Source organism: Bombus affinis, chromosome 8 (assembly GCF_024516045.1).
Source record: "Bombus affinis isolate iyBomAffi1 chromosome 8, iyBomAffi1.2, whole genome shotgun sequence".
Taxonomy (NCBI): domain Eukaryota; kingdom Metazoa; phylum Arthropoda; class Insecta; order Hymenoptera; family Apidae; genus Bombus; species Bombus affinis.
This window is the reverse complement of record NC_066351.1, coordinates 12,406,635-12,430,988: the sequence shown is the minus strand read 5'-3', so window position 1 is coordinate 12,430,988 and position 24,354 is coordinate 12,406,635. Positions and strand designations below refer to the sequence as shown.

Genomic DNA, 24,354 nt, shown 5'->3' with positions numbered 1-24,354 from the left:
CGCAGGTGATCGCCCGAGACATCGACTCGCCCAAGTACGCCGTGATCCAGTACAAAATTCTCGGAGGAACTGGCAAGGATCACTTTCGTATTCGCGAGGATACCGGCGAGATCGCTTCTTTGATCAGTTTCGACTACGAGGAGGCCAACGAGTACACGTTGGACATAGTCGCCGCCAATCCGGACTCCAATCCGCAAATGGTCGGCTTCACCACGGTTCTCGTACACATCACAGGCGTGAACGAATACTATCCCAAGTTCATTCAACCGGTGTTCCACATGGACGTGTCGGAAAGCGCGGAAGTTGGCACGTCCGTGGGCCTGGTTCAGGCAACCGATCAGGACGCGGGCGAAGATGGAAGAGTCTACTATCTGTTCGTCGGCTCGTCCAACGACCGCGGCTTCTCGATCGGCTCCGAGACCGGAATAATTCGTGTCTCGCGAAGATTAGACCGTGAAACGCAGAACAGAGTGGTGTTAACCGTGATGACGAAAAACGGTGGTGGAATTCGTGGCAACGACACGGACGAAGCTCAGGTTATAGTCTCGATTCAAGATGGAAACGATCCTCCGGAGTTCCTGCAGAGTACCTACGACGCTACCGTGTCCGAAGGTGCGACGCACGGAACGCGAGTTTTGACCGTTAGAGCGGTCGACAAGGATATAAAGCCGCAGAACAATCAGTTCTCCTACTCGATCATCAGCGGAAATCTGGGCCAAGCGTTCAAGGTGGACCCGCAGACCGGAGATATAGAAACTGCCAAACAACTGGACCGAGAAACGATACCGATTTACGATTTAACGATTGGTGCCATCGATACCGGGTCTCCGCCGCAAACCGGCACCGCGGCTATTCACATCGAACTTTTGGACATCAACGATAACGGTCCTATCTTCGATCCACCGGAGGTGGTGGGCTACGTGAACGAGAATGAACCAGCTGGAACGATCGTGATGACACTGAGCGCCACTGATCCTGATCTACCACCGAATGGGGCGCCTTTTACATACAAGTTGGTTGGTGGAAGACAGAGCGATATGGTTACCTTGGACAAGCATACCGGGGTATTGAAAACTACGAGAAGCTTGGACAGAGAAGCTATGCCTCAGTTGGATCTTGTGGTTAGTAGAGATTTTCTAACGAACAAATATATGTCGCTTTGAATTAATTCGATAAAGCGTAATGATTGATCTTCGATTGATTTTCACAGGTCGAAGTGGAAGATTCTGGAGTACCGAGAATGAGAAGCGAGCACACGATAACCGTGATCGTCACGGATCAAAACGATAGTCCATCGTCGCCGAGATCGGTTCACGTGATAGTACACTCTTTCAACGAGCTAATACCGTTGGGGAAGATCGCCGACGTACATCCTAACGATCCCGATATTACCGGCAGCTATTCCTGTAAGATACTTCAAGGATCGAATCCGAAAATTCTTAGCATTCCTAGCGCTTGCGATCTTCACACGAAGAAAATAACACCAGGTTTGTGTACGAAGAGTATTTAAAGAAATTATTTGAATCGACAGATGAAAAATCTCGATCGAAATACATCTGCGACTTTCGTGTTTCGAAACAGGTGTCGGCTACTCTTTAAGCGTATCTGGGAACGACGGTCGCCATCCTAACGTGGTATCCAAGGTCACAGTGGAATTCCTCGTTTTCACCAACAGCACGATCGAAAATAGCGTGACCCTGCAAGTAACGAAACTAAGCTCGAGAGATTTTTTAGGTCAGTATTATCGTGCTCTGCTGGACGTTCTGCAAGAAGAAGTCGATGTTGGAGACACCCTTAAGATCTTCAGTCTTGGAGAGACTGGATCTGACTTGAACATCCACGTAGCAGTAGAGTCGCCTGAAGGTATTTCACATTGCGTAACCGTATTTGACAGAGCGGGAACTACGAAAAGATAGCAAGATTCGAAAATTGACAGGTTTAAATGCAAATGATCGAATTTCATTGCACAGGATACCGCAGCAAATACGAAGTCACCGAATTGCTAAACCGTAATCGGGACAAAATCCGATCGCTTCTCCAGGGAATGACCTTCACCGTTGGCTACTCGCCGTGCAAGCACATACCTTGCGAGAACGGGGGCTCTTGCAGCGATAAGTTGGTCATTTACGATGACGCCAGAATCACCGACAGCCAAGCGCTGATTCTCACGTCGCCGAGAATGATGCACGAGATGACCTGCAAGTGCCGCGACGGTTTCACCGGCGATAAATGCGAAAGAAGACAAGATCCTTGCTCTCCAAATCCTTGCTTATTGGTAAATATTCATACCGATACTACGAAAATTCCCCGATTTAGTTTCATATCTTTTTGTTAACGTTTCGATCGTTTCGTTATTTCACGACGTTCAGGGTGGACAGTGTCGACGACTGGGATACGATTTCCAGTGTACCTGTCCGATCGATCGCGACGGAAAGCTATGCGAACTGGAAAGAGGCGATGCATGCGCGAGTAATCCATGCAGGAACGGTGGATCGTGCAGGAAGAGTCCCGATAGCTTCAGTTTCTTCTGTCTATGTCGAGCTGGTTACAGAGGAAACCATTGCGAGGCGGTTACAGACTCTTGCAGACCGAATCCTTGTCTCTATGGAGGTTTATGCGTAGGAGAAAAACCTGGGTAAGCATTTTTATCGACCATGTAACACGCGACACTCGACTACATATCCTACCGTTCAAAGTTTATCAACGATTAACGTTCCAATTCAGGTACACGTGTAGTTGTCCAGAGGGTCGTTACGGAAGACACTGCGAACGATCCACGTTTGGCTTCGAAGAATTGTCTTATATGACTTTCCCAGCCTTGGATTCCAACACCAACGACATAACTATCGTGTTTGCCACTACGAAACCAGATGCCTTACTGCTGTACAATTACGCGCCACAAGCCGGAGGACGTTCAGACTTCGTGGTATTGGAACTGGTGGACGGAAGAGTGGTGTTTTCATACGGAGGTGCAAGAAGCGCCATCACCTCGGTCACCATAAAAACGGAGAACTCCGTATCGGATGGAGAATGGAGGAAGGTAACGGCTACTAGAAACGGCAGGGTCGTGTCCTTGAGCGTGTCCATGTGCAGAGAACACGGAGATATCTGCGACGATTGTAGACCCGGTGATGGCACTTGCTACGCGGACGACGTAGGACCAACCGGGTTAGCATCGCCTTTCGTTCTTAGTTATTCGTTTTCCAACGTGAAAATCATCCGACTAAACATCGACAATCGCTTTCTACAGGACTCTGAATTTTAACAACAATCCACTTTTGGTGGGAGGACTGGAAAACGCAGATCCGGTGCTCGAGAGGCCAGGCCAGGTACATTCCGACGATTTCGTCGGCTGCGTCCACTCGGTTTCCATAAATGGAAGAGCATTGAATCTGTCGAATCCGCTAGCATCGCGCGGCGTTAAGTCCACCTGCATCAGATCGAACAACAATTCTTGCTCGAAAGGTGGAAAGGACTCGGCCAGCGTTTGCGGTGCGAATTCCAAGTGTTACGACAAGTGGCATCAAGTGACCTGCCAGTGCGGATCTGTAACCGCGCCCAATTGCGAAGCAGCTCTCGAATCGATCACGTTGAGCGAGGGTGGATACGTCGAATTTAAAGTACGCGCAAACTGTAAAACGCGGGCTTTGAATTTTAATTCCCAGTCGAGTAAAACGACCAATCACGAATAACCGTCTTTTCGTCGTTGTTTGCAGATCTCGGAGAAACACAGAAGAATGCAGTTATTGGAATATCTTTACAGAGGCTCGACCTTGTGGCATAAGAATCGAACGAAACGCACCGTCAGCGAAGACACCAGCTTCATAACCAATCCATCGCCCTTCAAAACGATCGGTTTGATGTTCAGAACGGTGAAGCCCGATGGTGTTCTCGTGTATGCCGCGACCAACAAACACTTTACATCGGTAGAGGTGAGCTACTCTTTCCTCAACGATATTAGAAAAAAATTCCCAAATTAGAAAAAGAAAGATAATGCCCTTCCTTCTTTGTTTCTTTTCAATTCACGACACGAATCTCATGTTACAGCTTCGCAACGGACAACTATTTTACGCGTCTCTTCTCGGATCGCCAGTGAACATGACCGCGAACATCGAAGGAGGCTTGGCGGATGGCCATTGGCACAACCTGACCCTACACTCTTACTTTCGAGGCTTAAGACTGTTCGTCGACGGTGTTCAAACCGGCGAGGAACTAGACCCTGTCGGTGTCCATGACTTCCTGGACCCGTATCTATCCGTTTTATCGATCGGTGGAGTTAGCCAAGACCTGTATTACGCTCACAGCGCTGGCGCTGGGAGTTTCGAGGGTTGTTTGGCCAACTTCACCATCAACAACGAGATTCAGCCGTTCAACGGGTCCGGCTCGATCTTCAAGGAGGTGCTGTATCACGCGAAGGTGAGCACCGGATGCAGAGGACCGATCGGAATGAGCGCAGCGGCCACGGTCGATCCTCTCAGGGTAGGAATCACCCTGGTCGTAGTGTTCTTCATTATTCTGTTGATCGCTATACTGGCCAGTTTCGTCGTATTCCGTTTAAGACGACAGAACAAGGAAAAGTCAGCTCCATCGGTGGTGAACAAAAATACCAACGCCATAATGACTGGAAATCCGTTGGTTGGCTCGGGTAACGATAATCTGATGTCTCGCCACGAAAATACCTATATATCCGACACGTCCGACCTACGGGGCGTGGGTCACATGGGTCCGGAATTGATCTCGAAAAAGTACAAAGAACGAGAAATTAACGCGACCACCGAACATCGACCTCAGAGGCCGGACATCATCGAGAGAGAAGTAACGAAATCGCCACCCATTCGAGACGAACATCCTCCCCTGCCTCCGCCCGCTCAAACTTCTCTACATTCTCACGAACACAATCCAGAACCTGACATGCCCGAGCACTACGACTTGGAAAACGCAAGCTCCATAGCACCGAGCGACATCGATATCGTCTATCATTATAAAGGTTATCGGGATGGTATGCGGAAGTACAAAGCCACTCCTCCGCCTATTAACAACTACGCCAACCATCATAAGCACGCGGGTCAGCAACACAGACACACCGGACCGTTCCCACCGCGCGCCTTGCCACCTCCAAACGTGAGCCAACCGCCAGGACCGACCCAGAAACTGTTACAGAGCACCCCGTTAGCCAGGCTATCGCCTAGCAGCGAGCTATCCGCTCAGCAACCGAGAATACTAACGTTACACGACATCAGTGGCAAACCTCTGCAAAGCGCTCTGTTGGCCACCACGTCTTCCTCCGGCGGAGTAGGCAAAGACGCTTTAAACTCCAACAGCGAAAGAAGCTTAAACTCGCCGATCATGAGCCAACTGTCCGGATCAACGGCCAGTCGAAAAGCGCCTCAATCGAACAACGAAAATTCCGTGAACAACGTATCTTCCGGACCGATGGGATTAACAGCGGAAGAGATCGAAAGACTGAACTCGAGGCCAAGAACCTCGAGCCTCGTGTCCACTTTAGACGCCGTAAGTTCCTCCAGCGAAGCCAGAGGACCGCCCACCCACGGCCCTCTGCATCTCCACCGACGACACACGCCACCGGTCGAGAGACTCGAACGAAGAAACTCGTCGACAACGGACGAAAGCGGCAACGACAGTTTCACCTGCTCGGAATACGATAACACCTCGTTGGTCGGTGACAAACGGTCGGACAACCCGTTCGCGAAACAAGACGACGAAGAAGTTAATCAACGAAGCAACGAGTCCTCCCAAACGACGAAACCACCCCTGCCACCAAATGTCAATTACGACGGTTTCGACAGCTCGTTCCGTGGATCTCTCAGTACTTTGGTAGCCTCCGACGACGACCTATCGACGCACATGGGAGGATTGTACAGACCGAACAACAGCGGATCGCCATCCACGACAACCACCGCGCTAAGTTGGGACTATCTGTTGAATTGGGGACTGAACTTTGATAGTCTGGTCGGAGTGTTCATCGATATCGCCGAACTACCGGACAGTGCCAATCGTGTTCCAAGTACGCTTAGATTACCAGCTAGTATACCTAAGCCATCCGAGGAATACGTCTGAAGAGTGTTTCAACGTCGATTATAATAGAACTGTTAGGTAGTATAGTTCTTAGAAGGAGCTACGACACAACGATACCACTTTTTTTCTTTAAATCGAAGAAGATCAGCTAGATGAAAGATACGCGTAAATAACCAAAATACTATCGCGAATAGAATACGCTTTAATCGTCGATTAGGTGAGCGATAAAAATCGTAAGGAGTAACGCGAGCGATAGAAGAACGAAAGAGGACGTTTTCTAGAATCGTAGGAACGAGCAGCGTCGTTACATTTTTCCTGGATTTTCCTGGCTCGTTCGATAGCTCAAGATTGCTGCTCTGCGAAGAATGTAACCGTTATCTTGCCATAATAACAGAACTCGAGTTACGCCATGATTCGAACATCGTCTCGAACTCGTCTGGACTTTGTAACGTGTCGAGACGGTATTGTGAATTTGTAAATAATCCGCGATTTTTTCAAGTGTACCGAGATTACCTTTATCGTTAGAAATACGAGCCACGATACGATCGTACTTTAGTCGAGTTTCAACGAATTTGTATCGCGTATCGACCCGACAATCGCCTTGTAACACTTAAGTTTCGCTGTTAGCAACGTATTTCGTTACGAGAATTCGACAGTCGATGAGAAATGGAATTATTGTGCGACTGTATCGCCAACAATTATATAAATAACTATTATAAGTACACTAGGTTTCCTTGTATATAAAGTATTTTGAGACGCTCTGTGCCAGATAATCTCGATACAGTCGCACAATACCAAACGATGATTAATTAAGTCGAGAGTCAAGCGATTTTAAACGAAATAGAGGGAAAGGCATCGATCTTTTCTCTACGCTTTTTGCGTTCCTGATGGTAGCCGTCGATCGCGACGACTGCACAGCTACTCGTTCAACGTTCCGTTAAGATCGCTAAAGTGATCGATCAACTTTAAAATTCGTTAAACGTCTCGCTATACGCGATTGTATTTTACAGCATTTCATCGAGAACGTTGAACAGAGTGTAATTGCCAGACTGATTTTTCCCACGAAGTTTCAAAGCGTTATCATAGATTATACTACAATACCATCGATCGTCAAAATTTTGTAAATTACGCGAATTGCCCGTTGTAAATATCGTATGCCTGATCTGTACAAAATGTGTGAATGAACTGCGTGTGTACTATTCTATCATCGATCGTATTTGTAATAAACAAGACATTTGTAAAAAAAAAGAAAAGAGAGAGAAAAATCGATCATATTCTATTCCTTCCTACCTGAAGCTTTTTTTCTTAGAATATCCGACCGATTTTATACCGCACGACGATATCACAAACGCGAAGACATTCGACTGACGTTTCTCGTCCTGAACGTATTTCGAGTCCTCTATCGTTTCGATATTCGTCTCGAAAACAGGCCGATTAAACGACTTGATTCGCGAATCTACCAACGCAAACCAAAGATAATACACGTAGAACGGGATATTATCGATAAGTCTTTCGATCGTTTGCTAAAATATTACTCGATACCGGTTAGAATGTTCAGATAATGATATCTTCATTCCCGTCGTACGATGAAGAGCTTCTGAACAGCGCCTACGCGAACATAAGTCTAATCGCTGACAAAGCCTGGACCTTCGACAAGGAGGATCCGTTTCAAAAATTGAATCAATCTCTGTCGATTCAGGTAAAATACTCGCAAATTCCCTGAATCGTTCTGTTTCGTCTATCGATCGTTCCATACGCTAACCACCTACTAATAGAAAAATGCAAAGGTATTAACGATACGTCTTACGACAGAATTACAAATTGACCGCAAAGTACAAAGAGAATGGTACCGTCCATCGAACGAAAAGCGTTCGCGATGTTATTCCTAACTCGCGTTTGGCCAGCTATGGCAATTACGAGTACAACGAAGACCGCGAGAACCTGTACAAGTCAGACGACAATTCGGCTCCTGTTTCGCTACCAAATTTCTGCTGGACGGAAGTTACCGAGCCGTGGATGCTACCGGAGGTGGAGAAGCACTTCGCCTGGTTAACATCGAGTGGGCCGCGTACGAATCGTGAATTGTTAGCTTTTACACTTAAACGTTACCAAATGATTCGCTGTGATCCAATACTCGATCGTTCTGTGTTAACGTTCGCGCGGAAGATCGATGCTGCAAAGCTCGGCAACGAGGATATCGGAGCCCGACGACGAAGTATCGAAGATCGTATGCGGCTACAAGTCGCATTGGGAAGACTGTTCGCACGGTCGACACGCGCAGAGGTTCAGCCAGACGGAGAAGAAGAACAGAACGAACCACGAGTCGAGCAAAGAAGCGAACCTGATCGGTAACACGGTCGCGATCAACCAACAACGTACGACATCCTTCTTTTTTCAAATTCGCCAGAATAACTGGCTATATTCCCTGCTAGAAATTCTATTCGATTGTCGCTAATTTAAAAAACGATGTCTGTCAAGAATCAGATGCTACGGAAAAATCGGACAGTTATTACGAGTATCAACGTTACACCATCGAAAATTCAATGGAGATGCAGCTGCACATTCGCGTAACTAGCGACGCGGTTCGAAGCTTATGGAAAGCGGGCGGCAGCAACGTTCATCAACAATTCCTTCAACAGAGAATGCGTTTGCAGTGTTACAAGCTACAACAATCTCGAGAGCAGAATTGTCAGGGCAAGCAACAATTCTATTACGCGGTTCAATATCGACCACTGATACTTAGGACAGAGTGTCAAACGGTAAGGACGGAAACTTATGGAACGAGGAAACATCCGCCGCCGATTCTCAGCCCGGAAGTGCCGGAATTTTTCCCCAAAGTTCCGGTAACTCGGTTTAACAGCAACAAGGAACAGAACGTTAATCGTATACAATATTTTCCATCCCTTAACGAGCGAAGTTACCAAAACGAATTGTTTCCTTACAACAGGACCTACGAAAATACCGCAACTATATACCAGGTTTAAAATCCTAACTTGCTCCTCTAATGAATGTTTCTAATTACTTACGAAAGGATAGCCGTCTCTGGTTTCGATGATCTAGAAATGAATTATATTGTCGGGAGCATGATACCGAACGACACGCTTCTATCACCGCTCGGCCTTAGTTTCCCGGATATTCGCAAATATATGCCCAAAATATGAACATAGGTTTAGATAGTAATAAAATAGAAATAAAATAGAATGGTTTGGATGAATAAGCAATTAGTTAACTATGGAACGATATTGAGGCACGTACGATAAATATAGAAGATTGAACGAAGGGAATTGTAAGAAAATTCCATTCTTAGATTCGCGAGATTGAAATTTAATAAATGATAATAATGATATTCTCGAAATATATTCGATACTATACAGGGTGTTGATAATATAAAAAAGTTGCGTTTTCGGCTTTGTTTTTTAGTTACTGGCAATTGAAAATACCCCTGCACGCGAGCAAACCTTCTTACACGAACGAAAGGAGGTCAGCCTATGCAGCGGGGCGGACAGTGATCCTCAATCGATCAAAGACAAGATAACTCGCGAGTCTCTTCCGTATTTACACTCTTATTCTAATTATCGTTACACATAGTAAAAAATCTAAAATGAAAATAAGAAACTTTAGAAGTATTTCTGCGTATAACTCAGAAACTAAGACCCAGCGACTGTGACATACATAAAGAAATTTAAAGAAAAGTTGTTCACAATCGTGTCCGCAGACGACGTGTTTCAAGATCGTCGAAATCAGTGCAGAGTATACCCTATCCTTTCGCAAATAATATAAATAATTACCTTCTGCACTATCGCTGGTCGCAACTTCATATTCTATAAAGCAACTCTAAACTTTTGGCGTACCAACGTTCGCCCTAGAAGAGAATAGAGAAACGCTTATGAATTTCAGAGTACGGGTATACCTCTGCTGTCGGCTACCGACACGAGCACGTTTATCAGACCTCCTCAACAATGGTATCAGAGGATTCCACCGCAACCGACGCAAATACAAATATCCGGCTCTTCGTCGACCCCAATGTGCACCTCCGTGCAACCACTGCGAACTGCTACCATTACTCATCATCCCGTACAGGTGAAAAATGAACAATCGTTGCGGACGGATATCTCAATCCAAAGTAAAGCTAAACATTGATCGAAGGTAATAATATTACAGGTGCAAGAGAAGTTTTTACAATCGAATCCTATACCGATACCGGTGTATCAGCATCCGATAGAACTTTATCACGAAGCGGGACAAAAGAGGAAAAACCAAGGCGTTGATTTCAAGAATTTGATACTATTGACGAGGAACGCGATGAAGACGCACCGCGGACAATCGAAAAGCTCGCAACACAAAGCATCTTATCTGATGGAAGGGAAAAATCGAGGTTGCAAATCAGAATCGGAAGTCCTTCAATGGCTGGATAAAAGTTGTTCGTCGAAAACGAAGGAACTCGCTGGCGGCAACACTCTGGTAACGGAATTGAGGAATTTCGAGGGGAGAAGCGACAGAAAGACTTCGATTAGCAAAAGAGAGAAGGACAGCGCGAGAATCGGCGAACGAATAAAACCAGAAGTACAAGGGTTGAAGGCAAAGTCGATCGGCGAAAGGGACAAAAATGATACACGAAACAGAAGAAGACTTTACAGAGACGTGTTAACCAATGCGTCCGCTAACCAAGCCACCTTGGAGAACGTGTTCGAGAAAAGGTATAAACAGTCGCTATTTAATCTACAACGGTTCGTAAAATAAATTCCATTGAGACATAAAGTTACGCAAAATATTACGCGTGTGTTTCGATATGTGATAATTAGATCGCGGATTTTTACGCATTTCTATATCTTTTAGGGCGCGTCTAATGAAATGGAATTTGAACAAATGTTTGTTTCGTCTACCGAATATCATAATAAATACTCTATTGTGTCTTTAAATTTCGCAAAAATGCATAAAAATCCGCAGCCTGGTGATAATAATTGTAATAATACAAACGTGTCCAACGCTAGATACGACGAATTAGAGCAGCAAGCAATGGAGCAATATAGAACGTCCGAGGAATCATTGGCGCTTAAATATCAAGTATAATATTTTATTCTTACGTTTACTTACCCCGAGTCGCCGATCGCCTCGTCATTTGCCACGCTTCGAGTTTATCAATACATTTGCCAAATTACGAAAATTATTCGCACGCGTAGCTGAGACGCGTCTTTCCTCTACGACGATATTAACGAGACTAAAATCGAAATGGTATTTCACCTGCGAGAGCGTCACGAAAATTTCGAAAGACGAACGATTTCGTTGTAGGAGCTCGAGAGACAGGCGATGGAACAATACAAGTGTTGCGGAGGAAACGTACAGGAGGAAGCAGGAGTTTCGCGTGCGCTGATGAACGATAAAGATGCCTGCGAGAGTTTTAAACAAAATTTTAGAGAAGAAAATTGCTACGATGGGGAGAAATGTTCCGGTTTTGGACGATGTAGTCCAATGCATACAGACGAGAAGAAAGAAGGTTCAATGATTTTTCTTGTTAATTTGATATTGACAAAACGATACATCAAAAGGAAAGTAAAATAGTAAATCAATAATTTATTTAATAATCGTAGATGATTTTCGGGAAAACACGGATTATTTTGTACAAACAGAAAACAATAATGAATCCAGTATCCCTGGTCGATCTTTGTCGGATAAAAATAGTCGATCGAATATTCTATCAAAAAGTTTATCTACGTTGTCTGAAGAAATATCTCGTAAATCGAAAAACACAGCTAAGGGTGCATCAGGTGATGAAATGAACAGAAATGGTAAATAGTCCGAATCGATAATCTCCTAACGTTAAAATTGAGATTTTACATATAGTTCCCTTTTCCGTAATAAATATAACGAAATAATTATCCCGATTTCAGTCCGGGCATCGTCAAAAAGGCGTCTGATACTGGTGTCACCCTTCGAGAAAGAATCAGAAGCCAAATTAACAAGATCAACCGATCTAGAAGAATTTTACTGTATAACGCAAGCGAATAAAAATATTTTCGGCTATTACAATAACTCAAAAGTGGGGAAAATTGGTGGTGGAGATGAGAATATAACTATCGTTCAATCACCCAGGACAGAAGGTATAGGTCATTTGGAGATATGAAAATGGAAGATATATATATATATATAGTAGTAGCCTTTTAATATTTTTTCTATTAGTCTGGCTCTCAGGTTTTTGGACCACGTGAAGATCGGATCTTCAGGAAGACCATCGTGGAAGGAATGAACCTTAGCGGGTTAAATTCATTGAAGAACGCAACCATATTACATGAATGAATGTATTTAAATATTACAATAAATGCTTCTAAAATACTGTATAATATACATAGATGTATATTTCAATAAAAAATGACTTGATATTTTTCAGTTACTAAACATGCAAGCACAACCCGTTTCACGCAGACACATACACGTGATTTATTCTGTTCGTTAATTCATCTCTCACGACACAGAAGAACAAGAAGAGAGCAAGTAACATCAATTATTCTAAATTATCGTTATTACTATAGAGGACTACATATTTAACCATTGAATAGTCTGAATAGTCTATATAAAATGTATCATCGTACGGTTGAGAAACCAGTTAATGGCGAATCTTATCGAATATGAACATAGTAAAAATGAAATGAGATAGCCTCTTCAGTCTTTCATTAAATATTCTTTATATAACTGACAACGACCTTTCGTGGTCAGATAATGAAATTCAATGATTATCTTAAAAAGATACACGCAATATAAAATCATAAAAATTTCTCTAAATGAAAATACAAATATCGAAGCGTTAAATCCTTGTAAAGTGTTTTTCTCGATGTCTCTGATTATTTTCTTTCTTTTCATATATCAGTAGATATATGTCGAAATTTCTGCATGTAGTATTTAGATGTAAAAAAAGGCCTCTTCATTATAGCGATAGAGAATTTACATAAATTGCACAGAAACTCTGCTGTATCGAATATGCGTACATTATCCCTGGTTAAGCTCATAAATTCGCAACCAATACATATTTCATAGCAAAGTTAATTCGCAAATGCATCGCAATTTGAGATCATAAGTGACATTAGAAAATATCTAGAAATGTACCTTAAAAAATGAATATTATCTAAAGAAATATTGATTAATACCGTCATGGCATTACCGTTCTAGGAACTAAAATTGTACAAACGCGATTTAACGTAAACTTACATTAATAATTAGTAATAATATGTAGCAATTTAAACGTAAACGTATTTAGTATCTCGTATGTATCACGATATATCTACCAATTATCAAGAAATTCAAAACCAGTTTTTGGTATAGTCCTTTCTTCTTCTTCCTGATTCAATTGAGAAGATTGAAAACTACTGTAAGAACTAGGAGTCTCTAATAGCGCTGTTGACTCATTAATGTCACTTGATTTTGTACGTGACATAACCACTAATGTATTTGTTTGACTTTTATCAGTATCTGAGTCCCTTTCCCTGACTAAACTTTCCATATCATCTGCCAAATTGTTTTGTAATTTTAATAAAGACGTTTTGTTCATCAGTTTAGCAAATATACTTTCAGAATGATCGTTATCAACATTGCCTTTCAACAAACTGCTACACTGCTCATTCTCAAAGATATTACTTGAAAAACAATCAGATTGGAAGCGGTTAACCGTATGAGATGCAGTATAAGCATCGTTAAGAGAGTTTGAATTGTTTCTATGTGATTTCGCTGGGCTTGAGAAATGTGGTAACTCTCCAAATTGAGTTCTTATTAATTTTGATTTTGCATCCTCTGTTGAATCTATTATACTAAGATTCATCTGTGACTGAGTCATGAATGAAAATGGAGCTGAATGCTCATCACGCCATCGCAATGTCTACAATATCATAATAAAGAAAATTTGCTTTAGCTAAGGAGTCTTAACTTAATATTTTGAACTTGATCGCATATATATTAAGTCATAAATAGTAAAATATTTTACACTCAAAGTATTAGATATTTATGGTAGTCCGACATTAATTGACATTTGTATATTAAAGCAAAAAATATATAGTTTATGACATAATATTACTATAAACTTATAAATAGTACTTACAGAACCAGTTTCATCGATAACATATTTCATTCCTGTCTGTATGCGTAGTTTTGGATACCATTCGGGTAATTCTCTAGTGAACTCATGTTTTTTCAAAGTATATTTTAATGCAACCTCTGGTTGAATGATAGTTTCATTAATTGCTTGATTCCGTTCTGCTATGCTTAATGTGTTCCATAGGCCTTCGTAAGCTTCCTTAGTTGCAGTTATATCTTCTCCTATCCTTTGTGCCAAGGGATTTATACTGTAGAAATATTGTTCAGCTCTTGAGCTTAATGTAGCACTCATAACGAAATTTTCAAACTAACGCGAAGAAAAAATCTGCAATAAGAAGGAATAAGCTTCTGTCAAATAGAAAATTAGATGATGGTAATATTATGTGATAAAAGAGTGAATCCAAAAATTGGCGATAGAGAAACCAGAATACAGGTTACGATACCATTCGAAAATTATTAATTACTGATAAATAGAAGATGACAAGGCATTCGAAACACAAAAAATTCAATTACAATGAGCATAAACTTTGTGAAATGAAACTATTAGATTATCTATAAAAAGAACTATGTTTCATGCGCAGCTTAGACATTGAATGACAGAACGTCGCAATTATGCAGCGCATATGTGAATCCACACTAACACATGTTTTTACATTAAAATCTTTAAACTTCCCTCTTTTTTAAGATACATATCACTGATTATAAATTATTTAAGACATTGAGGACAAAAATATGTTAAAAATATGTTAAGATAAACATTTAAATTATTGAAACATGAAATTATAATTTGAAAACATAATTCACATACGCGATTATCTGTAATTATATTAAACGTTACAACATAACATTAAAATAGATAAAATTAAAAAAGTAGTAATTTATACAAATTATAACGCATATCATAAAAAACAATAAGTACTAACAGATAAATAAAATATGAAATTATCGATTGCAAAATAAAGAAAAATATAATTACAATTTGAGACAACAATTAAGACACTCCTTGGCGACGTTTCTTAAAACTGCGGTAAAAAATTTCAACCGGAAATAAAATCAAATCATAGTTTTATGATACAAATTATATTTACTTCCTCACTCTTTTTAATATATCTTCGTATTAATTCATATAACAATATAATTACTATTTATTGCATTCGGATGTGTAATAATATAATTAAAAGGTTTTTACAGTAATTGTTTTTAAATAATATTAATTAAGTGGAAACATGATATTTGATTAATAAAAATAAATCTATATTAATTAAATATATTATTTAGATAAATCTAAACATCTTGTAATATTTAAACTTGTCAAGAAAAAACATTTCAACAAATATAGTAGTACATTTAGTAATAGAGTTAGTAATACATTCAGTATATTTAAATTTCTTTACTTTATACAAAACGTGAATAAATATTTATAAATATGTATTAACTGGAAATAAAATGGGAAGGAATGTATATTAAATCATTCGTATATACTAGCATGTCTCCTAAAAGATTTATTTTGTTCTGTTTATTTAAAATTATAATAGGATAATTCCATATCCTCCATTAGTTCTGGAATACTATTTTTCAAAGCAGTTAATAATGAGAATGAATTTTGAAATTTCATGAATCATTTAAGAATAAAATTTGTTTAAACTTATATTCTTTATTGTAAACTTAGAACAATATAATGCCCCATTATTAGCTATTATAACTAATTAGATTTCATTAAAATTATCATATATGTATATATATATATATGCTTTACTTTTTTATTATCATACAAATATATACAATATTATTTTAAATCAGTTCTTGCGCGTTTTAGTAATCGTTTTCGTTTTTTATAATTTAAACGGAACGGATCACTTATTTAAAAATATACACAGTACACAAAAAATGATAATTATTTACATACAATAATGTTTGGATAGGAATGACAATAAATAAAGATCGCTCGTGATTTCATAAGAATAAATGTTCGCTGTTTAAGTATCACTTACGCAACTACTATATGGTATTTTTATAGAGTTTCAAGTTTCAAGTACAAACAAGCGTATGCTTTAACTGTAATCCTTTTTAAAAAATATATTTACAATCGGTATTACATCTCAATAGTGCGTACGAATATCGTTTGAACGAAATCGTTTGACAAAAAAATAATTAACTCTTATAGTTTCATTGTATTAACTCTGTAGGTTTTATAATTTATAACTCTTTCATTCAAAACACGGACGTGATTTAACAACATTGTATAATACAACTACTTACTGCCTGAAAAATCGATTAAAATATCCAGGATAATTCCTTAGATGAACGAATCTAGTAATTAGGTACCCTCGTAATTTTCATAATGTATATGTTAATGTTCCCAATATCAGATTTAAAATAGTGTATCACATATCGTAAGTGATACAAGATCACACAACGATAGTTTCTAGTATTCATTCAAATGAATGATATTTTTGTCGAGTAAAACCAATGTGATTTTTCATTAATCTTAACGAGTTGCTTTTTTCTAATTTTAAGCAGCAGGGGTCTAATAATTTAATATGTTTGTATAACTTTATCAATGACTTCTGATACATTAATGAGTGGCACTACGTTTGGAACTATTGTTTATCCATGTAGATTGTATCTTCGAAAAATTACTTCTGAAGAATACATTTGATGAGTTTCCAATCATTTAAAAAAAAAAATATACTAATAATGGCGATGATTTACGCGCAACTTGAATCTCGCAACTTTCTCATAATATATTATATGATGTACATATACACTATCTTCACATAATGATTGTGTAGGTCAAATCTTCTTTTACATTACTCTAAATTAACACAAACACCTCTTCAGCTTTCGTTACAAATACTGTATTGCTTTAGAATTACATAAACTAAAATTAGTAATATAAACAAAATAAAATCTGTAAAACTGCCCGAAATAACGAAGAATAACACAGATAAACTAAAAAATGTCAAATTCATTATCGTGTAAAATTCTTAAATAAATCGAATTTGTGCCATCTAATTTATCTAGAAAATGGAAAGAATAAAAGCAAGTTTTTTGCAGTAAATAAGCAATGCAGTAATATTCATAATAAGCAACTCTTATTGTTGAAAATTATAGAAAGGCAGAAAAACATTGCACAAAAAACATAGATCAAATGTAAAATTGTCCACAGTTACCTGTTTGACAAATGTTTAAGGGGACCCAAACTTAGAATAGATGTAGCACCAAGCGCACCTAAATTACAAGTATTAGGATTTCGTGCACCGTCTATTGTAATTATAGGTAATCCAAAATACCCGCCCGTTTGAACACTTAGTTGTGACAACGGGATGTAGCTCTGTATACCAAGATTTGATAAACGATTCAACACATGGGGAGATTTCAAATCTACGACCGGTAATGCTAATTCCGCACCACCATTTTGTGCTACTGTGTCTACTTCTTTATGATACGCTTGTTTGTGCGTTGTTAGCGCTTGAGCTGTTGGGTATTGGGCAGGACAAAGATTACACCTAGTACCAAACATTATCATTATATATATAATAGTATTATAATTATTATCTAGGAAATCTCTACCCTACATTATTGTTAAAAGTATACTTACTTGTGAAGTAATTTACTTGGTGCACGATGGGTAGCCATGTGTTGAGTTAACATTTCCTGATTCTGGAAATTTTTATCACACACTTGACAAGTTAATAATGCTCTGTAACAATGAAGAATATTATGTTATCAATAAATGTGGAAGAATCTTCCCTTAATTTATCTTACCGTGGAGGTCTTCCACGTCTAACTACTGGCATTTGTGGTGGAGTATCTTGCGTTAAATCTACGGTGGGAGGTCTCGGAGGTCTTTCCACTTCGTTCACAGCTGGCTTGTTTTGTTTATTGTGGGGAACAGCAAATTGACCCTGATCTTGCTGTTTTTTTTGTGAACTAGCTGGTATGATAGAAATAGCAGAATTCAGAGTGAGCGCTGTAACATTTAAAGGCTGCTGTGAAGATGTAGTCCTCTGTTGCTGGGGAAGTATCTGCTGTTTGTTTTGTTCACTTGATTTATTTTTATTTGCTGCTGGAGTAACAGTAATACCTCTGGCTGCCAGAACATTAGCCACAGCCTTTGCATCAGACTTCTTGCCCCCAGCACCTGATGTGTTCTGCACTTGAGCTGGAGCGGAACCTTTAGATTAGTAAAATATGTTTTTTTTATTCTTGTAATGCACCTCTTCCACGAATAGTTAAGTTTTCTTTCAGAACATATAATCAAACAAACATAAAAGTAAATTTAGAAAAACAAACATAGAAGAATGATAAAAATATAAAATCTTATTTCTAATATCGAAACTAATCTTAGAAGAGGTATTTAGAATTAAATACATAAATTAAATACAGTAAAATATACATTAAGGAAGAAATATATAATCAAGTGTTAAAAGTACCTGGTTGTCTAACACTAAGAGTTATAGAATCCGTAAGATGTATAGTGGAATCATTTCTACTTGTTTGTTGAGTTGTAGCACCTTGAACATTTTGTATAACAGGCAGACCGTCATTTCTTTTTTGCTGTGCAATAACATGACAATCTGCATCTTCATTTCTATCTGGTAATAAAACATCCATCCGTCGTTGTTTTATTGCAGAGTTATTCTGCTGCACTTGCATTGATTGTTGCATAGGACGTTTCATACGTTGCCGCGGTGTTGATCCCGTTTGTGGAATCCGCGGTGCCCTGCAATACATACAATGCAAATTAAACTGCTTAATAATTTATTTGAAAGAGAATTCATCATGTTTCGCATCTTGTTTCATATCTTGTTAACTTTGATTAGAAACATATTACATGCTTTAACGATTATTTCATCAACAGTACTTGCCGACTATTTTGTGCAAGAGTAGGATACCTTCCACGTGAAATTTGCTGAGGCAATTGTGGATGCATTTGTGGCGGTGCAGTCATTTGCGGATATGGACCTGGCCCATACTGCGGATATAGGTGTGTTATATGAGGAGGATAATGCATGCCCTGTGGACCAGGAACTCTATACAACGGTGGTCTTCCTGATGGTTGTACAAAGTAATTTGGGCCAGGGATCATTGTATTAGCACCTGGTGGAAGACTTGGAGGCATTTGCGTTTGCGGAAGTGGCATACGTTGTACTTGTTGAGCTAGTTGTTGAACAGGTGCGGGTAGTTGTTCAAAATTCACAGGTGATATTATTTGCTGCCCAGCACTAGCTACTGCGTTATATGTAGGTGAATTTGTTTGATGAGGTGAAGTTAAAGGAGAATTCCTATTTATTTGTTGTGAGTTTGTTGTATTTGCAGATTCCATTGATACTGCATGAGGTGAATGTGTATTTAATTGCGGAGATGCTTGGCTCAAATGGGGTGAATTTTGATTCAAATGAGGTGAACTCGTATTTAAATGAGGGGACAATTGGCTCACGCTCGGAGAAAGGGGCGTTCCGTGCATTTGAGCTTTATGCATGGAGACTTCCAATAGTGAATGAAAAATAAGATTTATACATTCCGGAATATTGCATTGATAATGTCCAGCTTTGCTCCGATGCTCATCTAAATGAGCAATATCTTTGAACTTTTCGTTGCAAACGCGACAAGTACTAACGGTCTCAGCTAACTTTTCAAGCGAAACGTATTCGGTTTCCGAAGGTAAATTATTCGATAAGGTTTCATTTTGATTATGTCTTTGGTGCTCGATCAAATTTTGTAAAAGGGACCCAGCATTCTCAATATTATTATCACCCGCATTTTCTTCATTTTCTTTAGAATTCACATTATTCTTATTCGATAAATTAGTTGACAGTTGATTCCAATTAAAACCAGTTGTGTTTTCTGTTGATTCTTCAGGTTTATCTTCATCTTCAGAACACACTGTTGTACAATCTGCTGTATGGTTTGAAAACGTAGAAGACTTTGAAATAATATTAATAGTTGGATTCTCTGCTAAATCATGTATCATGTTTGATTCATGACCTCTATCATCATCCTCTTCAATGCCTGCATTATCAATTAATCGACTCATAGATCTACATCTAAAATGTTAAATAATGAGTTATAGTAAGGATATTTCTCATTCGAGGATTATTTTTAAATACACAATATTACCCAGATTGTTCACCAAGTTTCTTGAGGTTTTCAATTGTTTCTCTACATGTTGCTTCCAATGCATCTGATTCTTCATGATCTTCTGTTTCAGAGAGTCTTTTATCCGAATTATCATATTGATCTGTATTTTGTAGGTCATCAACATTTTGATCTTCCTTTTCAGATGGATTTGCCATATCACTTCCTACACCTGAATCACTTTCATTGACATCTATGGATGGTCTATCATTTTCCTCCAATGGATTATGTTCGTCGGCATTGAACTTAATGCTTCCATATTCATCCTAATAATATTTTCCATAGAATTACATCAATTAACATTTCTCATATTTATAAGTATAACGTACCTGTTGTTCTACCATCACGTTTTCAAACGGCTGATTAATCGAACTTTCTGTATCTTTTTCATGTCTTTGATCATTCTCTGTTGCTCCAGCCACGTCTCTGTAATTGTGATTTTCAGTTCCCAGATTAATGTTGCTTTTCACAACAGTAAAATCTTCCGATTTTGATGACTTTTTGAGTTTAAGTTTCAGAGGATCGTTAAAATTCTGTTTTTTTAATGTTAATTTCAAAGAACCCTTCTTTTCTGGATCTAGCCAGTATGTATTGCTATTCTTTTTCTTGATACTTTTCAATGTAACCCTTCTTAAAACTATACGTGGTCTTCCTAAATGTGTATGAATGTGAGTACGCAATTGCTTTTTTGTTACAAATTGTTTTTTACAGACTTCACAGTTAAATAATGGAAATCGTAAGGAAAATATCGTGCTTTGATTGTCTATGTGTTTATCTGAAAAAAGAAAACCCCAATAATTACAATACATTCATATAATAATTTTCCAATTACATCTGTCAATTGTATTACTTTACGAAAAACGTTGTACTTGAAGACGAATATCTAAAAAAAAAAAACTGGATGTGTCCAATCACCTTTTTAATTAAAAGACTGAGAAAAGTAAGGATTAAATAATTTGCCGCGCTTTCATAGCTATTATCAAATCCTCTAAACTGATATAATTTCCCGTTGGGTATATCTAAGAACTATACGTCGATTATATTCAAACATGTTTATTTCAAAGGTTCACTCACTATCATCAACGCGCATTCCCCGTGTTACAACGGATGTAAACAATCGATGCCGATGTATATGCAGCAACAGCAAGTGTTCACGCAAAATGGTTGCAGCAGCAGACTACCTAGCGCAAGCGAGATAATTGCCTCAGCTTTTGCCGAGAATTGAAAACGGGATTCTCCAATCGATACCAGCTAAAGAACGAACATCATTGGTTCACTTCATATTAGCGCAACGTTCCCGCCGCGATATACATCGTATCAAAACGCATTTCATCTGATACCATTGCAAACATACATAAATTGCTTTTTACCGGTCTTAAATAGTTATAGCAATTTATGATAATGTTATTTATTAAGGTACATATATAATCAATGGGACATTTTCAATTATACAAACGGGCTAAAAAGGTAATAAAATTACGTTTTACAAATTTTATCACCATAACTCTAGTTAAGGAAAGGATATCAGTTTGTGATTTATTGCAATTAAATAAAAAAATGTAAATTATACCAAATAATTTTGTTAACGGAACATCAATAACAAATAACAAAAACCTCCAAATTTATCCAATTATTATGCAGCAGTAACAGAATCCTAACCTCTCCTCAAGAGTTTAGAATACAAATTTTCATTAATACCATTTGCTTATAAAGTACAAATCCATAAAATTTGCTCAAAGTACACTTTAAAGTAAAAAAAAAAGTTTTATTAAATAAAACACATAGTATTTTTATCCACATTTTTATAACAATGTTATGATTTGGCTAGAGAAACTTTGCAAAATAGGTTTGCAAAGACAACCATAAATTAGTAACACAGTATTAGAAACATTAATCTATTATAGCAATATCTTAAGTGAAATATATTGCTTTCTTCAAAAAAAGTGCATCTAATGGAATGAGGATATTCCACTAAAATGTTAATTTTCAAGAAAGTAATCTGTAGAAACTAACCTACGGTTAATACTATTTCTTGTGTATATTACATTTATGTATATCATTTGTTTAACCATTTAAAACATACCAAATTTTTGTAAATCATCCACTGCATCGTCTTTACGAATTTTGCTTTGGTCTGAAAATCTAAATTCCTCAAAGTCTTGATCCAATGAATTGCTCATTTCCACTCTGTAAATTAATCATTTATTTTCCTTGTTATTGTATAGTATAATCGTTATTAAAGTTTTTTTAATAACAACATTACAATTATGGTTGATTATTATTGTATATCATACTTACAGGCATTGTTATTAACAACGCAAATTGTCATGAAGTCATTAACAATGATCAATCTTGATTTAGATAATTATTTACTGGCAACTAAATACGTCGATAATATTTATAAATCAACAAAATCCACATATTCTAATTTGCAGTAATAAACAGTTCACAGAATCTTTAGTCACTGAGAAAATTAATCTGATTGTCGTAAAAATGATTCCTTACAAAATTTATTTTTATTTAAACTTATTGAGAGATGTTGGTTAATGTTTACGATTATATTTTAAGATATAAATGGTAATAATGTCAACTGAACACGAGATAAACTTTCAACGTGTGTCAAATAAGTATTTTGTTAACTAAATATATATGTATATACATATAAGTAAAAAGTATTATATTTGCTTTTAATTAATGACAACCGACCCGGTGTCGATATTACATGTATCGTTTCAAAAGAAGAAATGAAATCACGATTTATTCAATGTATATAATTAAGTGGAGAAAAAACACGTAGTTCCATTTATGTTTAGTCGATGAAGTTTTTATCCGATTTGTTACATATAGTTAAGTATGACGGCCAATATTATGACTATGACATGATCACTGCGCTGTTTATGGCACATTTGTAGTAGCGACATTCAACGACGGTAAAATCGGCGCGTCAACTACGATGCCTACCGTAACCAATCTGAACTTATTATTAGTACGTGTTATATCGAGCCGCCAATATGGCGGCGACGCGATGAAATCCGCGCGTCCGTCAGAATAATCAACTCAATGTGAATTCGTGCCGAACTGTTGAAGCGCGTTCAGCGACGGGTTCAGAGTGTTCAGATGCGTTGTTTTGTAAGAACACGCGCGCGCGCGCGCGCGGGGTAGCGTGCGCCGATCGCTGCAAACGCTGAGCGCTTCCCTCTCCTCTCTTCTCCTCTCCTTTTCTCTCTTCTCCTCTTGACGTTTCGTATCTTTGTGTATCTAACTTCTCCTCCACTGCACACCAACCACCACCTTTATCCACTTCCTCTCCTCCCTCCCTATGCCTTTCCCCTTTTCTCTTCTCTTCTCTTTCTTGATTTTTTTATCTCCACACTGTCATATCTTCCTTATCAAAGATAAAAAAGACTCATTCTCTTTCATGTTTCTACTTATTCAAGATATATAAAGTAAGCGTGTATTGCAACATCTTGTACGCCCTTCGTGTAAAACCCAATAAAACAAAAGAAACCAACCGAAATATATGTTGGAACTGAAAATGGTAGGGAGAAGCAGAGAAGGAGCCCGAATTGAAATTAAGTCAACCTAACATGCACTCAAGTATGAGTAGGGAGCCAATCCGTTCATAGCAAGTATTGTCGACGCAAGCGCAACTCGAACATCACTGTGAAACTCTTTTCTTCTCTCCCATTTTCTACCCCTCCCTACTTTTCCTCTCAATTCCTACTAACAGGCCATCTCTTTCCCTTCCTTTTTCATTAACTGATTCTCTTATTTTCTCTTTTTTGTTATTTCTCTCTTTCTAACTACTACTGTCTCCGTCTGTTATCCTTTCAATGTTCCACGCTGTCCCTTCTTAATCCATACCATTCTCCAGCAAATTCTCGTCAACGTTAACTTCCAATTACTATCCATCAACCATTGTGCCTAAATTCTGTAGTGTAGCGATGACAGTTTTCATCCACATCTAGTGATTATTGATTTTTGTTGGTTTCAGGAAAATCGTATCAATGTTATTACTACCACTTTTTATATTAAAATTATACAATTTAAACATATATTACGTAAGAATATGTGTACTTAAATCTATTCGTACACATC

At 38.4% G+C, this 24,354-nt stretch overlaps 4 protein-coding genes across 7 annotated transcripts in view; 2 read left to right on the top strand and 2 right to left on the bottom strand.

The window, feature by feature from the left end:
* LOC126919197 (cadherin-related tumor suppressor) overlaps positions 1-7,315 on the top strand; it is a 65,259-nt gene extending 57,944 nt beyond the window's left edge. The window contains exons 14-22 of the mRNA XM_050728001.1: positions 6-1,121; positions 1,211-1,487; positions 1,582-1,863; positions 1,971-2,275; positions 2,370-2,635; positions 2,725-3,168; positions 3,251-3,620; positions 3,717-3,932; positions 4,048-7,315. Of these exons, the coding sequence (XP_050583958.1) occupies positions 6-1,121; positions 1,211-1,487; positions 1,582-1,863; positions 1,971-2,275; positions 2,370-2,635; positions 2,725-3,168; positions 3,251-3,620; positions 3,717-3,932; positions 4,048-6,078 (5,307 nt within the window). The 3' untranslated portion in view covers positions 6,079-7,315. The remainder of the gene's footprint in view (positions 1-5; positions 1,122-1,210; positions 1,488-1,581; positions 1,864-1,970; positions 2,276-2,369; positions 2,636-2,724; positions 3,169-3,250; positions 3,621-3,716; positions 3,933-4,047) is intronic.
* Positions 7,316-7,552: 237 nt separating this feature from the next.
* LOC126919674 (uncharacterized) lies at positions 7,553-11,128 on the top strand. The gene is made up of 6 exons (XM_050729157.1): positions 7,553-7,735; positions 7,849-8,064; positions 8,469-9,014; positions 9,934-10,116; positions 10,198-10,733; positions 11,028-11,128. The coding sequence occupies exons 1-6, from the start codon at positions 7,598-7,600 to the stop codon at positions 11,104-11,106; spliced, it is 1,698 nt and encodes a 565-aa protein (XP_050585114.1). The 5' UTR covers positions 7,553-7,597; the 3' UTR covers positions 11,107-11,128.
* Positions 11,129-12,318: 1,190 nt separating this feature from the next.
* On the bottom strand, positions 12,319-15,186 carry LOC126919266 (uncharacterized protein C1orf198 homolog). Of its 4 annotated transcripts, none has more exons than XM_050728233.1 (3): positions 15,092-15,186; positions 14,120-14,440; positions 12,319-13,900 (listed from the first exon to the last, which is right to left on the bottom strand). In XM_050728233.1, the coding sequence occupies exons 2-3, from the start codon at positions 14,405-14,407 to the stop codon at positions 13,310-13,312; spliced, it is 879 nt and encodes a 292-aa protein (XP_050584190.1). In that variant the 5' UTR covers positions 14,408-14,440; positions 15,092-15,186; the 3' UTR covers positions 12,319-13,309. The 4 variants fall into 4 exon arrangements, with proteins under 4 accessions (XP_050584190.1, XP_050584192.1, XP_050584189.1 ...); XM_050728235.1 differs by lacking the exon at positions 15,092-15,186 and adding an exon at positions 14,629-14,776; XM_050728232.1 differs by lacking the exon at positions 15,092-15,186 and adding an exon at positions 14,559-14,775.
* Positions 15,187-15,853: 667 nt separating this feature from the next.
* On the bottom strand, positions 15,854-23,573 carry LOC126919213 (uncharacterized). Its single transcript, XM_050728088.1, has 10 exons — positions 22,555-23,573; positions 22,340-22,443; positions 20,586-21,031; positions 20,239-20,522; positions 18,987-20,165; positions 18,552-18,841; positions 17,884-18,292; positions 17,717-17,818; positions 17,289-17,624; positions 15,854-17,135 (listed from the first exon to the last, which is right to left on the bottom strand). Exons 2-10 carry the CDS (start codon positions 22,434-22,436, stop codon positions 17,132-17,134), a joined length of 3,147 nt encoding a protein of 1,048 aa, XP_050584045.1. The 5' UTR covers positions 22,437-22,443; positions 22,555-23,573; the 3' UTR covers positions 15,854-17,131.
* Positions 23,574-24,354: the final 781 nt, after the last annotated feature.